At 34.3% G+C, this 17,165-nt stretch overlaps 1 protein-coding gene across 15 annotated transcripts in view; it reads right to left on the bottom strand.

The window, feature by feature from the left end:
- RBM26 (RNA binding motif protein 26) overlaps positions 1–17,165 on the bottom strand; it is an 84,601-nt gene that overhangs the window by 47,639 nt on the left and 19,797 nt on the right. For all 15 annotated transcript variants that reach the window (XM_041730996.1, XM_041730991.1, XM_041730985.1 and 12 more), the window contains exons 2-6: positions 6,883–7,001; positions 6,113–6,249; positions 2,952–3,040; positions 2,072–2,289; positions 93–353 (exon numbers count right to left, since the gene is read on the bottom strand). In XM_041730996.1, the coding sequence (XP_041586930.1) occupies positions 93–353; positions 2,072–2,289; positions 2,952–3,040; positions 6,113–6,249; positions 6,883–7,001 (824 nt within the window). The remainder of the gene's footprint in view (positions 1–92; positions 354–2,071; positions 2,290–2,951; positions 3,041–6,112; positions 6,250–6,882; positions 7,002–17,165) is intronic.

Raw genomic sequence — 17,165 nt, 5'->3', positions numbered from 1 at the left:
AACTCTGCAACCCAACCTTTACAACTAGATTCTGTAAATTTAGTCAACTGGAAATACTAATTCAGTACTTTATGAAACAATAAAAGACTTACCATCATAGTCTCTACACCGTTTCTTTGGCATTGGTGGTCTTACATAGGAGTTATGGTCCACTTGGTCTTCATGAAATTCAGACCAACTTTCGGTAGTGTTATTGCCATGATGAGTAGGAGCAATTACCGTAATAGTGCTGCTCAAAGTAGGTACAGGGTAGTGACCAGATGAAATATTAGGTACTGAAGAGACCGGAGTATAATTGTTTTCCAGTGGATCTGTTCTATCCAGGTCGTATTTAGGTTTTACAAGATCCCTTTCTGCAACAAAATATAAATAATTTAGAAAACTATATAAAAAACAAAAATCCCAGACCTACATTTTCTCTGTGTTTTGGTTAACACAAAGAAAATGCTCAAATTGTACTCAATCCCTTTCTTTTAAAAACTACTAAATGAATACACAATATTCCAAGATAAACTATTTCTTTGCAATATGACCTAAACTATAAAATCACACAAAATTTGCTATATTTAATGAGCTTTTTTTCCTTGGAGTTGTTTACACAAAAAAGACATTTTTTATTTTCTTCAGTGCAATCTTAGTATGTTAAACTTCAGCTCACAAAACAAAATATACAATAAAAGTATGTTTTTTTTTTCCTGTGATGAACATTTAGTTGTAATCCACCTAAAGATCCCAGCATGACTTTATAAATCAACAGTATACGCTATTAATAGCATTAATAGTGAAGGCTATTTATTAAAGATGGAAATCAGTGAGCCAAGAGGAAAAAGAGTTCATATTAAACACGAACTAAACCATTAACTGGTCTGTGGGCCGAAGGAGAAAGAAAAGGTATTAAGATTAGTTAAGTGAAGCAATGTTGCACAAAGGCCTAAAATACCAAGATCAGAGAGGGGAAACTCAGAGTAACAGAGAAATATAAAGCTTATACAACAAAGGTCATAAATATTATTTCCCAAAGACTAAAGATGGCTGTAGAATAAAGGCTAAAAGAGTAGCAAAAATCTAAGCTTGGGTAAAGATGTTCCACTTCCAAGTGTTTTAGTTGTTTTATTGCCTACAGCATCTTTCTTTCAATAACGTACACTAGAAGAAAAATTATACATGTTGGAAATGATACGTTCTTGCAAATATACGCATCTGTAATGAGAATTTTAACTGTTTTCTTAATTTTAAAATGTAATGCTTATATAATACATTGAACATATTTATAGTTTAATGAATTTTATCTATGTGCACAGGTAAAATCAATCATAACCAAAAGAATATATATACATAGATACATGATTATCACCCCCCAAAAATATCCTTGCACCCCTTGATAATTTTCTGCCCGTAATTCCATTCCAAATGACCATTGATTTGTTTTCTGTCACCACAAATTAGTTTGCATTTTCTAAAATTGTATACACGTGTATACTCTTATTGTCTGGCTTATTTCACTCAGTATTAGTATTTAGAAATTCACCCTTTTGTGACATAGATATAAAATTCTATCCTTTTCTTCCACTGTATGGATGCATCAGTTTAGCCACTCACATGACATTTGGGTTGTTTCTAGTTTTTGGCTATTTCAAAGGAAGGTATGATCATTTGCATACAGTCTTTGTGTGGAAATACACTTTTGTTTCTCTTCATAAATACTCTGGAGTTGATATGGCTGGGTCATTTGGTATGTCTAAATTTAAATTTAAGTTACTGTGAGTGTTTTCCAAAGAGTTCTAGTTTATCTCTATCCTTACCAATACTAGACAAAGTCAGCCTTTTCACTTTCAGTCATTGTAATGAGTGTGCAGTGGTGATTCACCGTCGTTTTAATTTGCATGAAATAAAATTTTTAAAAGAAATTTTTAAAAAAGCATTCACTTGGACCACAAAATACATCAAATGAGAAAAAATGAAAACACCAACAAAACTAAAACCATTTTTAAAACCCTCAAATACAGTTTATTCACAATAGAAGAATACTAATCAGAACATAATATACATATATACAATGTAGATTATTTACCTCGGCTTCGTGTTCTGCTTCTACTTCGCGTCCTGCTTCTATCCCTATCCCTGTCACGAAGCCTCTCTTTACTCCAACTTCGACTCCGACTCCTGCTGTAACTGCGACTTCGGCCTCGTCTTCTATTGTACCGATCTCTATATGAATCTCTTCGAGGAGGGTTTCGGTCATAATCTCTTTTGCGAGAACGATCATCTTTTTTCCTCTCATCACGACTTCTAAAGGAATAAATGATCACTTTTAGGAAAATAATTACATAGATACAGGAAAAAAAAAACCCATTAAATGTAAAAGTCACTCACATTTGATTCCTGTAACATGATTCTTTATCCCTCCACAAATATAGGAAACTCAAATTGAAAAACTGAACATCATCTGCTCAAGAATTCTAAAACCCTTTTTAAAGGGAAAAAACTCTGAAAGTCTCAATCCCTAGTCTTATATACCAAGACACCTATACACTTAGCATCCATACATCATGTTTTATAGTACATGTTGTCCCGTACATATAACTTCACACTTAAGGCATATATCAATCTACTGTACTCTAAATGCTTTTCAAGCCTTAGTGGGAAAAATAATTTATTCACACTGAAAGGAAACTTCATGCAAAAAGGTTCTCACACTGAGATTTCACTGGAATTTGAAGTTAGAAATAAATATAATAATAATTGTTTGCCAAGCACTATACTAAACCTCCTTTTCCAGGACCTAGAAACCGGACACAGATATTCTCGGTAAGAAAATTATTGAGTTATATGTTCCTAGACCAAGAGAAGAGTAGACATATCTTGCCCCTAGGTGAATGATAATCAAGTCTAAGCATTCATATAAAAGATACATCCAATATCTGAACACTGAACATGGTTCAATCAATCACCTATTTTCTCTGTATCGGGAACTTGACTGGGGTGGACTATGATTTAGCCTTCTGGAAAACTTCTTCTCTCGCTCTTCCTCCTTTGTTATCTGATATACAAAAAAAAATTTTGCATAAGTTTAGCAAATTATTCTTTGCCATGTTCTATTTCAGTGATTTAAATAATATTAAAACAGATGTGAAATTGCTCTCTTCTAAAGCATTAAAAAAATAAATTTCTCTTCTAATACAATCATTTAATTTAACCACAGAATAAAGGCTTGCTGAAAGTTAAAAGTGAATGCTAAATAGAAACTCAGAAATGTTTATCTTAGATAACAGTGTTGAGAAAACACTTAGGCAAATGTCCTCATTTTAACACTATTAGTAGAAAGTCAATTTTATTTCTTCTTTCAAAATTCCAACATGGATTTGGTCTAGCACCAAACACATTAGGGAATATAGAAGAATGCATTAGAACTAACCAAGTCAGAAAAAGAAACATAAGAGAGAATGATACATAAGGTCAAACAGTTCTCCAGTTTCTCATAGCAGTATGGCAGCTATATATTTCTCTTTTCTAAAAAGGACCTTCATTTGTATTGTATTAATAGAAAGCAGGCCTGGAAAACATTCCCTTTATCAATGCTACTTTACTGAGGCCAGAAGTTTTCATGCTATACTGTCTAGAACACTGATTACATAGGATAGTAACAGGTGTTACTAGAAAAAAGATTTAGAGGATAAACCAATACAGGAAGTACTGAACATGTAGCTTCTGTAAATACGGCAAGTCTCCAGATTTTGCATTTTTAATAAGAACTCTAAGACATTCTGATTCAGTGTAAAGGATAACATAACAGTGTCCCAGTTTATGCCAGTTGTTCCAATACTCCTCTGGGATAAGACCCTCTCCTGTCAGAAGTGTCCAATGTTGGATGAGAAATTAAATGGAAATCCTATCAATAGGCCAAACTCTGAGGAACACTGCTTTAAAAACCCTTTTTACAATCTTTTTTTTCCTTATAAATACTTTCATTCTCCTCTTGCCACCCATTTCGACCCTCCCCCATTCATAAAAACAGGGTTCAATGCACCTTTTTTCCCTTCTACTTGCTTCAACACACACTCGCAAGTAATTTATGTTGATACATCATCATCTTCCACAGTACATGCTCAACTGGGAACTTTTACTATACCCATGGTATTTTAAATCCAGGTTGTCATCTGACATTTTGACAGTTCTGAAAGATCAGGGATAAATATCCTTCACAATTGGTCAAGAAAACTGTGGAGAAATATTATTATGTCAATAGACGTAAGACTAAGGTTTTACCACTAACTCGTTTTGGGGAAGACTCCTTACTGCTTCTCAAATCAAGAGACTACTTAAGATTTTTAAGAATCAAAATATAATTTGCAATAGCAGATATCTAGAACCAACCCACCAAACTTCCATTGGCAGGCAAAACTTAAATTATTGGGCATCTCTATGTGGTATTAGCAGTTGCAGCACAATAGCCACTATGTTTTTCTTCCTTATTAACAGAACCCCTCTACTGTTAGATATGAAATATACACAAAATATTTCTGGTCTTCCCTTGCACCAAGTAGTGACAGGGGTGTTTTATGTGTGTGTCTGTGTAACTATCTACATGCATGTATGTGTAAATATGTTCAAATACAGAAATAAAAATATATTTGAGAATTACTACATAATATTATACATATATTTATATTAATACATAATAAACAAGTATTACTTCCATAATCTGGAAAGAAAGAGTATGAGGGGAAAAAAACTCAACCACATCTTCCACCATGCAACAATCTCTCAGTAGTAATAGGAACTGCCATTTATTGAAAACATATTATGTGCTATACACTATGCCAAGTGCTTTATAGGTATTATTTTATTATTACTCACAACAACCATATAGTATTACCATTTCACAGCTGAGTAAACTAAGACTTGGAAAAGTAATGTTTCTTAAGGTCATAAAGTAGTGACTGATGAAGCCAAAATTTTAACCAAGATTTATTCGACCTACAGCTAGGCTAACTGCAGAAATGTAACAGCTTAATGTCAATTATTTTTGTTTGAATTACAACCTTTAAACATCAAATTGAGGATATCTGGATTTTTATGATTATTAAGAATGGTAAATAAAAAGTAATAAAGTTATAAAAGGTAAATTCTTCAAATCTCCTAAAATGGGGTACCTGGGTGACTAAGTTGATTAAGCATATGCCTTCAGCTCAGGTCATGATCCCAGGGTCCTAAGATCAAGCCCCATATGGGGCTCTCTGCTCCTCGGGGAGCCTACTATTCCCTCTCCCTCTGCCTGCTGCTCCTCCTGCTTGTGTTCTCTCTCTCTCTTCCTACCCCACCCCTGCCCCAACAAATAAATAAATAAAATCCTAAAATTAAAAAAAAAATCTCTTAAAGGATGAAGTCATGCCCGCTGCTCTGTAAAGGTCCTTTTACATGACCACCTTACAAACAGTCCCCTACAAAATGCATACAGGACAGAAGCAGATAGATCTAATGTCAATCTAATTATTTTCAGAAAACATAGATAATCCAAGTCCATATTTGTAAGATACTATGCAGAAAAGAGTTGAAAAGCAAGCTTGACACTATTATCCTTAGAAAGGCCTTATAAGGTAGTCCCTTGACTGGTGTCTGCGAACTTTGATTTCTGGAGGGTTCCCATTATTCCCAGATAATAATAGCTCACTTTATGCCTGACTGTGTCAACGATATGGTTTTATGTCAACCACATGCTTTCCTCTGGGAGTCTGGAATTTTGGTACAGAGTAGACAGAAGATGCATCTGTGACCAGCCCAAAATAAAAACCTCACACACTGAGTTTCTAATGAGCTTCCCTAGTTCAAATGCATTAAACCTACTTGTTAAGTGCATCCTGTGTGACTCCACTGGGAGAAGCCTCTGGAAGCTCACATCTGTTTTCCCCCAGACTTCAAAATACCTACTTTTTCTCTTTGCTGATTTTGCTGTAAGAAGTCATAGCCATGAGTATGACTCCGTGCTAACTCCTATGAATGCTCCCAGGGATGGTCCTGAGGATTCTTGACACAAATCAGAAAGTTGAACTAGGTTTAATTATTTCTTATATGTTTTTAAAGAACAGCTAAGGTTTAACACACAAACCCTTACCTCCTCTTTTTTTATATCTTTTTCTTGGTGCTGAAAAAATTCTACCTTTAAGCTTCCCGATGATGGCTGCTCTGGAGGAGGTAGATAACTCTTTGTATTCACAGCATCAAAAAGTTTTTCCACAAATATCTGGGTCTCTAAAAATAAAACCAAAAAACCACATATTAAAGATATTTGCTAAGATATTAATTCTCCCCCTCTACACATCAGAATTCAATATGATGAAATAATACACTGACTTTCATAACTCTAGGAATTACACTAAGATCAACAGCTTCCTAACTAGTGTGCCATGACACAGATCTATGGTAATACTAATCCACTCAATTTTAGCATAGTGGAACTAGGGTGGTCAGAGTTTCTCAGCCAGTCGCCTCCAGCCAGGACTAGTCTCCACGTACCCTGTGCCCTGAGTGCCAAACATAATTATCATTATCCAGATGGTGGCAAAGTGAAAAAAATTTGAAGCACTATCTAGGCATCATTACAAATAGTTTCTTAAGCAGTACTACCTTTAAAGAAACAAGTATTCATTTACTTAATCTTTTAAGGAAAAAATATCAGCATGCTTTAAGAAAGAGAATAAAGATACTAATTTAAAAAAGGTGTCCATTATAAATAAGCTATAGCTGTAATGAGTAATAATACTGTTTGTTCAACTTTGTTACAATTAGAGTCTGTTCTCTTATTGAGTTCCTTTAACATTATGGAAAATCTTGCTTTAAAGGATTTATTAAAATCAACTATTATTTTTAAACCAAAGATTTTACCTTTTTGAAGAAATACATCCAGCTGATCAATACATAATGCCTTTAACTCTTTCTCACTTTTGTCTTTCTTTACCAAAGCAAGAACATATTTTGCTAGGGCTGATGGATCTGCATCACAACTGAAGAAAAAAAAGCAATGTTAAAGGAAATTTAGTCATAAACAATTACACAGTTTAAAAATTCTAGTTACAAACTGAATTAGTTTGTATGATAAATCGTTGAGTTAATATATGTAAAAAGCACCAACCCCAAAGGAAGGGAATGAAGAAATATAAGTTCTCCCTTATAGTAATATATTTTACATGATATACATAGCCATTATTCTGATCCCTCCACATACGTACTAATACATGTATTAAAAACTCAGTAAGATTTATTATTAAAAAGAGAAGTTATAATGAAGTAAAAACAGTACCAATGCATCAAAAACTACTATTAGTATGGAACCAATAAAAATACAAAAAGTGCCCTCCCCTTCCCAGTATCCCAAGAACTAAATAAATAGCTAGAAAATCAGACAGAGAAGGCAATAAAGGAAAACCTGAAAACATACTAAAGACATATTACTTTAACAACAGAAAAGAAAGTTTAGAAATAAACCCAAATAAATATATGAATTTTTATTTTGTAAAGGTGGCATCCAAGTCAATGAGCGAGATGAACTACACAATAGTATTGAGACAAGCTGGTAGTTACCTATTTAAAAACTAAGTTGGTTCCATACTGATTCCATACACAACAAATCAAAAACCAAAAAACATGAAAACACTAAATATTAGGAAAAAACAAGAAAGTTATTTTATAACTCTAGAGTATTGAAAACTTTCTCAGTTATGACAGAAATCTATATTACAAGAGTAATTTGTTTATACAAAAAAAAGCCAAAACTTTAGAATGTAGAGTCAAAAGACAAATGAAAAAAAGCTCAGAGTTTAACTCATTCAAGAAGGTGAATTCTCCTAATATGTAGCTTCTATCAATCAGTAAGATCAAACCATAAGAGAAAAAAGACTAAGAATATGAATAGATGCTAAAAAAAAAAAAGGTAAGTCTAACTATGAGTAAAAATATACCCTCATCAATAAGAATAATTCAAATAAGCTGGACTGAAATACCACTTTTTGGCTATAACGCTGGCAAAATCTAAAGATATGAAAAAATGTTTTGAAGAGAAGACTATAGGGATACAAGCAGTTTTTAAACACTGTGGATGCTGTGAGAAGACTGGTAGCCCCTCCGGTATGGTAGCATACAATCACAACTGCAACTGACCTAGCAATTCTACTCTGAAGTTACTTTACAGACATATTGACATATTCAAAGTGACACGTACACAAGTCACTCATTGTTACACTGATTGCAAAATAAAAAATGCGCACATGCCCATTTACAGAGGACTGGAAAAAAATTATCCTAACCTACAAACAAGGGAATGAGATACAGCAAAAAGATGCAAAAAAGAACAAGGAAGTTTTCCTATCACAGAGAAATTTTCCTTATCAATTTGTTATATTTAAAAAGCAAGGTAGAGAAAACTGGGTATTCGTGTTACCATTTGTGTGGGGGAAAGAGAAGAAAAAATACATATATTTGGATTGGCTTATATTTGAATAATAAATATGTGGAAGATAAATTAACTATGGGAACTGAGGTTTTTGGATAGGAGGAGGTAGTGGGGACTAAGTAAAGGAGGAACAGAGCAAGGGAAGAAAGTTTTTGATGCTCGAGCCATACCTATCCTAACAAAAAGCCAAGTAACTATTTTTCAACTAAGCTAAAATTATTACCCTTTTAATTAATGATCACTTTACAAGTTAGGTTAAATAAGAGCAAAATAGCAATAGCCAAGCACTAACATCTACTAAACATCCAGTTTGTGCCATGAACTGTACATACTATATTTAGCTCTATTCTGTAACAATTCTAGAAAAGTACAGCAGTAACCTATGTCACTGAATCAAAAAATACATCTTGAAAAAGACAATGAACAGCTTTGATTGCACAGTAGAAACATTTACAGAAAAACCTGACTCAAGTGAATCAACAAGCCTAATTCAACCATTTATGTTTTGCTTTGTTGTTTTGTAAAGGCTAATACAGTGTCAGAATTGACAACTACTCTATTAAGAAACTAGTATAGCATTTATTTTATGCTCTGAGACTTCCTAGTCTATATCACTGTGGTAATTAAGCATGGCTTCCAACTCTTCACTCCTCCCTTTAGAAAGTAGAGCCGGATTGCTCACCTTTGAGAGTAGGTTCAATTTAGGGACTTGCTTCTAAACACACAGAATGGCAGAAGTGATGGTATCTACCTTCTGAGACTAGGACATACAAAGTATTGTGGCATCATTCTTACTCTCTTTCTGGGATCACTTCTTCTAGAGAAAACAGCTACTATATTTATTCCAAGAACGCTCAAGCAGCCTATGGAGAGCAACATGTGGCAATGAAATGAGGGCTCCAGTCAACAATCAAAGGACTGAAGTATCTTGCCAAAAGCCACATGTGAGTGAGTTTAGAAGCAGATTCTACAGTCCCCATAGAACACTGAGAAGACTGCAGAACTGATCTACAGCTTAACTGCAATCTCATGATTCTGAGCCAGAAATACTCAGTTAACCTGCTTCCAGAATCCTGACACAGGAATGATAAATTGTAATGAGGTGATAAATGTCTGCTGTGTTACTAAGTTGCAGGCTAATTTGTTAGTAATCATGAATCAACTTTTCTCACAGATTTCGATTTATTCACAAAGACTTGAAATAGGCTACTACTTAAAAAGAAGCAAGAAAGAATTCATTTCAATGGTACATGAAAGATTCTTTAAGACTTTTTCTTCAATATTCAATATAGAAACTTACTTCAATATTCAATATAGAAATGTACTTCAATATACTTAAACCAACACTTAAGGGTAGCCCTGGTGGCTCAGCGGTTTAGTGTCTGCCTCTGGCCCAGGGCGTGATCCTGGAGTCCCGGGATCAAATCCCATGTCGGGCTCCTGGCATGGAGCCTGCCTGTCTCTCTCTCTCTGTGTCTCTCATGAATAAATAAATAAAATCTTTAAACACACACACACACACACACACACACACACACACACACAGTAAAAAAAAAAAAAAAAAAAAGACAGGGATGCCTGAGTGGCTCAGTGGTTGAGCGTCTGCGTTCTGCTCAGGGCATGCTTCCAGGGGATCAGGGATCAAGTCCCGCATAAGGCTCCCTGGGAGGAGCCTGTTTCTCCCTCTGCTTATGTTTCTGCTTCTATCTCTGTCTTTCATGAATAAATAAATAAAATCTTTAAAAAAAGCAATTTAAAAATACAGACAAGACAGTTTATAATTTTTTCATGTTTTATCATAATGAGCATAGAAATACTTAGAACTGTGATGAAATAAGCCCAAAGAAATGGGACAAATATAATCTCATGATGTATCTATGGATACACAGTTAGCCAGCAATTCAGTAATACTGCACAAGAGACCATGAAACAATGTCTATTCATGTTAGATAACCTGAATAAGCACTAAACTAGACATCAAGCTAAACATAATTTATTGAAAATCACTGTGATACATAATACTACCACTGTGTTGTACTGTTTTATTGCAACTGCTGTTAATAAATCCAGTCCCCACACGGAATCCAAATGCTGTAATTCAACATTGGTCTTATTGTTGTGGTGAATTTTCAAATTAATATTGGCCTTTCTAATGACTTAACTGTGACTTTACATTTCTCTTAACACCAAATCTATCCCACTACTCAGCCACTCCATTACTTTTCTAAATAGGACACTTTAAATCAATTAAAATTTTCTCAGTGAAAAATGTAGAAAAAAACCTTTGTGATTGCTATAATTATTATAGTTTATAGACTACAGGTTTATTTTATTTTATTTATTTACAAGAGTGAACAAGAGAGAGAGAAAGAGAGAGAGTATGAGCAGGGGGAGAGGGAGAAGGAGGTTCCCCATTGAGCAGGGAGCCCAACGAGGGACTCTACCCCAGGACAATGGGATCATGACCTGAACCAAAGGCAGATGCTTAACCAACTGAGCCACCCAGAAGCCCTAGACTACAGTTTTATAAAATAGCATTCATTCCTGAACAATCACTGCTCAACATCTTCCATAGGAAGCTACTGAATAAAAAACCAATAAAATCACAACTACAGCAAATCAACTACCACACACAAAAATTCTAAATGCTGAAACAGTCTGAAAACAAATTACTTTTTGGTATATGTTAAATTGCAGATTATCTAGTAGAAGCAAGGTTTATAATTTCACATTTAATGGCAAAAATGGGTAAATTTACATTTGAGAAGCAATTTTTCATAGATCCTATAAGAAGTCATTTCATATTTAATATTTTTGAAAAAATGTACTTGTAAATTACAACTGAGTAAAAGAATATCTGAACTACAGAGGTGCAATAATATGCTTCAATGTTATAAATCAAGGAGAAAGGGCAAAATATTTGTTCTCTTTTCTATGTTTTAACCAAAAGTGCCAATGCTACTTCATCTGAACACCCAGCAACAACCTGCTATGCAAGATTAATGCAGTAAAAATGTTTAAGTTACCTTATCAAAAGAAAACCATATTAAGATAGTAAGGATTATTTTTTTTAAAGTCTCCATGACAAGCAAAACTGTTCCTGCAGTAGTTTACAGCACCAGTTGCCACTGCTGATGATAGGTTTGCAAGTCTGAATGAATGAATCTTGTCAGAGCTAGACTCTACCCTATGCAACGTTACTAGCATTCTAGAAACAGTGAAAGAAAAGTGGGACTGAAATCTTTCAGATCAGACAGAGAGAGGAAAAAAAGAACAGATTTTGAAAATGTTTAAGTATAAAGAACACTGAGTGACAGACTTCATCTCTATTTTAGCAAACAGGCTGAACTCCCACTGATTCTATATTCCTTAAGTACTTCTCAATCCAGCAAGTACATAAATCTGCCAAAAAGCATCAAACTAACCAGAGCGCTCCAACTCCAATTACCTTTGTGTGTGTGTGTGTGTGTGTGTTGGGGGGCTTGAGAGGGTTAGGTGGGCAAAACACAATGAAAACAAACTACAAAATAGGGCAGGCATGAAACACAACTTGCCAATATCATTTGTGAAAGGTGGGGTGGAGAAGGAGCAACTAAGTATTTTAGTTTATAAGTCAAATGAGATAAAGTGTGAAGTGGTTGGGGGAAAACTTAAATCATAAAGATGCAATAAAATAAAAAAAATTAAGTACTAGAGAGAAAATAGTGCAGCACTCCTATGCAGTAAGGAGAGCCACTGCTTTCACTTTTAGGTGTCACTATTTACAAATACATTAGGCAAACTCAAACAGTTTCCTGGAAAATGACCAGAGTAGTAAATGCGTATCATTATCAGACAGCTTACTAGGAATTATCAGCCTGGAAAGCTGAAATGTCAGAGAGAAAACTGGTAGGCTTTCAAATAATTGAAAAGCTATCACAAGAAATATTACATTTATTCAATACATCCTCCATGGGATATAATTAGTACCAGTAAGTGGAAGCAACAGATTTTGGCTTAAAATAAGACATGAACTGTTTTAATAAACAAAGGCTTCCCAAAGGCAGAATAAACTGCCTGAAAGAAAGTTTTCCATCATTAGAATGGTTTCAAGCATAGGCGGAACAGCCCCTGGCAGATTTAACACTGGATTGTATAGTAAATCCTTCACAAACCTGAATGAATATAATACTTCGGTTTAATTCTGTTCATGGCACACTGTGCAGATACATGAAACACAAGATAATACAGTATTCTTTTCAATTAACTTATAAATATTAGTAATAAATTTAAGTTAGCTAGCACTACAGATAAAATATATACTATATAAGAGAGTTTTATCAAAAACATACCAAAATCCAAAAAGAGAACTTTTTTTTTTTTTTTTTTTTTCCAAAAAGAGAACTTCTTAAACACATGTGTAACCTCTGGGCCTAACACAGTACCTAAGAGAGAACACTAAGATAGAGACAAGATACGCAAATCTCACCGGGTCAACAGCTAACTTTTACAGGAACCCTTTATTTTTCATCTTCGTGAAGTACTGAGAATATTAGTTCTATTTTAATAGTTGATTATTTTCCAAGTATCACAATCATCTTTCAAAAATATTTAATGAACACCTATTATATAAGGCCCTCTTCTAAATCCTGAGTATGCGACTTTGAAAAAAGTAAGTTCTCACGGAATTTGCACGGGGGCTAGAGGAAGGAGACACAATACATACATAGATACACACAACATATTGTCATATAGACAAGTGCTCTGAAGAAAAATAATGTAAAGTATGGAGATACAATATAGAGTAAAAGGAATGAAGGGAAGGAAGGAGGAAAAAATAGGAAAGAAGGAATAAATGAATATATATAAGATCATCAAAGAAGAACTCTGATAAAGTGACATTTAAACAGGGACCAGAATTGAAACAGGGATCAAAATGGAATGCAAGCAAGCTTTGGGCTATGTGGAAAAAGAACAGCCCAGGCTGATGGAACCAGAGAAAAGGCCAAAAGTGGAGGTCTACTTGACACATAAGGCACAGGTGTCCAGTGGGATGGAGAAAAGAGAGCATTCATAAACAGTTGGATTTCTAATCTGTCACTTCATTAAATATTTAAAATTAAATGCTTCAATGAACTTTAACAAATTAAATGTCCAGATCACCATGAAGTCATTCAAATTTTGATTTTAAAGGTGTAAAAGTAAAATTTTAACAATCTCTGAATTTGTCTTAAGGATACAGTAATAATGAAAAGCACTAAAAGGGATAAACATCTAAGAAGGTCATTCTTTTCCAAAAGTACCTGAAGAGGGAAGTATATATGCTAAGTAAGTTGGAGAAGCTAAAGCAATGCAGAAAATCAAATGTTATAATAAAAATAAAACCTCCCAAAAGAACCTCCCAAAAGACTTTTTTCCTAAATAATATTTTCAATAACATGAATCAAATCACCCCTGGATATAAAGACTGTAATTAATCCTCCTAAGACACTCTTTATATTCGTTTTTACTTTTTAATTTACGACTTGAAAACAGTAATGACACAGGAAAATAAAAAAAGCTAGCTTTCCAGTACATTTTTTTCAAAAAGAAGTTTGTTTTGTTTTGCTCAAGTTTCTTGGAGACTTAGAAATTCAGTGGAAGATAACTGAAGGAATTTAACCCAAGCTTCCATTTTTGGTAATCTTGAGAAGGTGTAGCTGGAGGTGGCAGTGGAAATTAAAAATTAAATTTAAATATGTTAACTCAGTAACTTTAGAACACGGATATACACCCACATCTGTTCCTACCAAATTTTTGCTTTATATTCAAGAAAAATATCTAGTTTGCATCCAAGTCATAGTTCTATTATTCTGTACTTAGGATTACTCTTTTAAAAACCCAAATCCCATTGCAACAAATATAATATATACACTGAAAAATTCAATTGCCGTAGTTTACTATAGAACTTCATCAATTCAAATTAGCAGGCAAAAATAGATTATTTGTATGTAGTAATTAGCTACAGCAAAAATTATTCATAAGGCGTTATCACACCCACTTCATTCTACTAAATAAAATCACAATCACAAAATAAGCATATCTAAACGTGATCTATCCATGAGCATTATACAATCACTTATCACTGCAACCACAATCCATGTGATTACAACACTGAAAACTATTCTGTCAGTTCTTTCATTATCTGTATTACCCCCAAGAAATAGCAGCAATGCCTTCATTCCTTGAGAACAACAGTCTTCAAACATTTTGGTCTCAGGATTGATTTACAAGTTAAGGACTATAGACAACTCCAAAGAGCTTTTATTTAAAAGGGCTATATCTAGCAATATTTACTACAGAGTTAAAACTGAAAAAATATTAAATTTAGTTTAAAATAACAAATCAAATAAATAACAATTCCACAGTTTAACAAAAGAAGGAATTTAATGGAAAGTCTGGGACTCCTGGGTGGCTCAGCGACTGTGTGTCTGCCTTCCCTTAGGCCATGATCCCGGAGTTCCTGGATCGAGTCCCACATCTGGCTCTCTGCATGGAGCCTGCTTCTCCTTATGCCTATGTCTCCGCCTTCTCTCTGTGTCTCTCATGAATGAATGAATGAATGAATGAATGAATGAATGAATAAATAAATAAAATATTTTAGAAAAATAAATGAAAGTCTAATGTAAAGATAACCAGGCATAGCTGGATCCAGGAGTTAAATGATACTACCAGGACCCTCTTTCTATTCCGTTTTCCCTTGAATTCATTTCATTGTAAGGTAGGCCCTCCTCCTGTGGCAACAAAAAGCGGCCCTAAATAGTTCCAGGCTTACATCATTCTGATAGGTAGTGAATCCAGGGAAAGGGAACTGCCTTCCTCTCCTCTGGCATGATACTGGTCCTTGAAAATGACTCATATTCCTCACTTTGGTTATATCCCTACTCAGGGCAGGGATGGGCAGAGTTCCATTACTAACAGCCTCCTCTAAAACTACATACTCTTTTTTTTTTTTTAACATGAAAAAATAATTATATTTCCACAATAAAAATTTGGTGAGAAAACTAACAATGTTTCACAATTTTTGCAAATACCATTAAATGTCTGGCTTAAAAGAAGACAGAACAATTCTAACATCTACTTTTGTATTCAATCTGTTATATTCAATGCTATTATGGTTGAAATACATAAAGAAATCTGACCTCACAAAGATATTTAGTTGGAAAAGTAAGGATTTCACAAATACTATGAAAGGTTTCAGGAAAGTCCAGGAGTCCCCCCAACAAACTTGAGGATCACTTTTAAAATTCACTTTAAAAGTATGTTAAATATATGATTCAAAGACAAGATCAATCTTCATCTTCTCAAAGACCCATTAATTTATATTGTAAAACTCTATACTGTTCAGTGCAAAGAGCAGTCGCCCAAACTGCAAGCTGAGCACAGACCGGTGTGGTCATAGAATCATGGTCACAGAACTTACAAGAAAAGTGGGACTGAAGAAGAAATAATGATATGGCAGCCCACAACAAAACTCCATATTTAGTATACATTTTACACTCCAATTCATAGAAGACTTGAGTTCCCTGGGAAAGGAGACCTCCAAAGGCCACCCCTTGAGTTATTCATATTCACATTCTACCTACTTACAAACCTTTCAGTCACTAGGAAAGAGAGGAAGCCAGGAAATACTTCCCTTCATGACCAAGAAGAGACAGAAGTATCCAAAAGAAATAGCACTAAGACTAGAAGTCTGGAAAAAAACTAACTAACCGAACTTTAAAATAATTCAATATGTAATCTGAAAATGAAAAAAAAAAATCGCCCTGTTTTTCAAGAGCCACAGAATCCCCCTCTCTGAACACTCATGAGCAAACTCTAACCTTTCGGGAGAGATAAATAAGAATGAAATTCAATAAAAACATTTTAAAATTTTTCCTAAACTGCCAGACCTAAGATCTATAGGTATTTCTGTCCGGCTAAATTGTTACTATTGGTATGCTATGCTAGTTTGTTTCCCCTACAGGAATTCTAGGTAACTATGTTTACCTTTTCCCCAGACCCAATTATAAGGTGTTAAGATGTATCAACCAAGAATCACATTATGTAAACACACTAATCAAGAGCATTATCAACAAAAACTCACAAAACACAGCTCTCAGTTTAGGTCAAAACTGATTCTGACATACATAAAGGTGTACTAACAAGTTCAAAGACCTGTCACAGATAAAAAAAAAAAAAGTCAATAAACGTCTCTAGCATATTGACAAGTCCTTCCTTGTTGCCTTTTCCTCCTTATATATATTCAGTACGCAAGTTCCATGAATACTGCCATTTCTTCTTAACCTCCTGCCAAAGCCCAAATTCAGGTATTTCACAACTCCTAAAGCTACAAGAAAAAACTAATCTTTGTCTCCAAAATATAATCTAATTAAACCTCTACACGCCCCAGTATCATTCTTAAGAAAAGCATCTGATCAAGTTAATTTACCTTCCCCAGTTTACCACAACGTAGTCCCCAAAATGTCTCAATGTTTCAGCCTGGCAATAAAATCTATTCTTAGTCTGAACCAACAAAGGTTGCTAGATTCAAAAGCCTCTTCATAACCAAAATGAAGAGTCATAATTCCTCATAGAACTGTTGTCCAATTTTGGCTATTTAGTGTTATCAGATGCTTCAAACTTTAACAGAATCCAGTTTGAGAGAGTGAGTGCATGAAAAACTTCAGAGATTGGTCACTACAAGCATATGAACAGTTTT

This window comes from Vulpes lagopus, chromosome 16 (genome assembly GCF_018345385.1).
Source record: "Vulpes lagopus strain Blue_001 chromosome 16, ASM1834538v1, whole genome shotgun sequence".
Classification (NCBI taxonomy): Eukaryota; Metazoa; Chordata; class Mammalia; order Carnivora; family Canidae; genus Vulpes; species Vulpes lagopus.
Note: the sequence above shows the minus strand (reverse complement) of the source record. Positions and strands in the feature narration are given on the sequence as shown.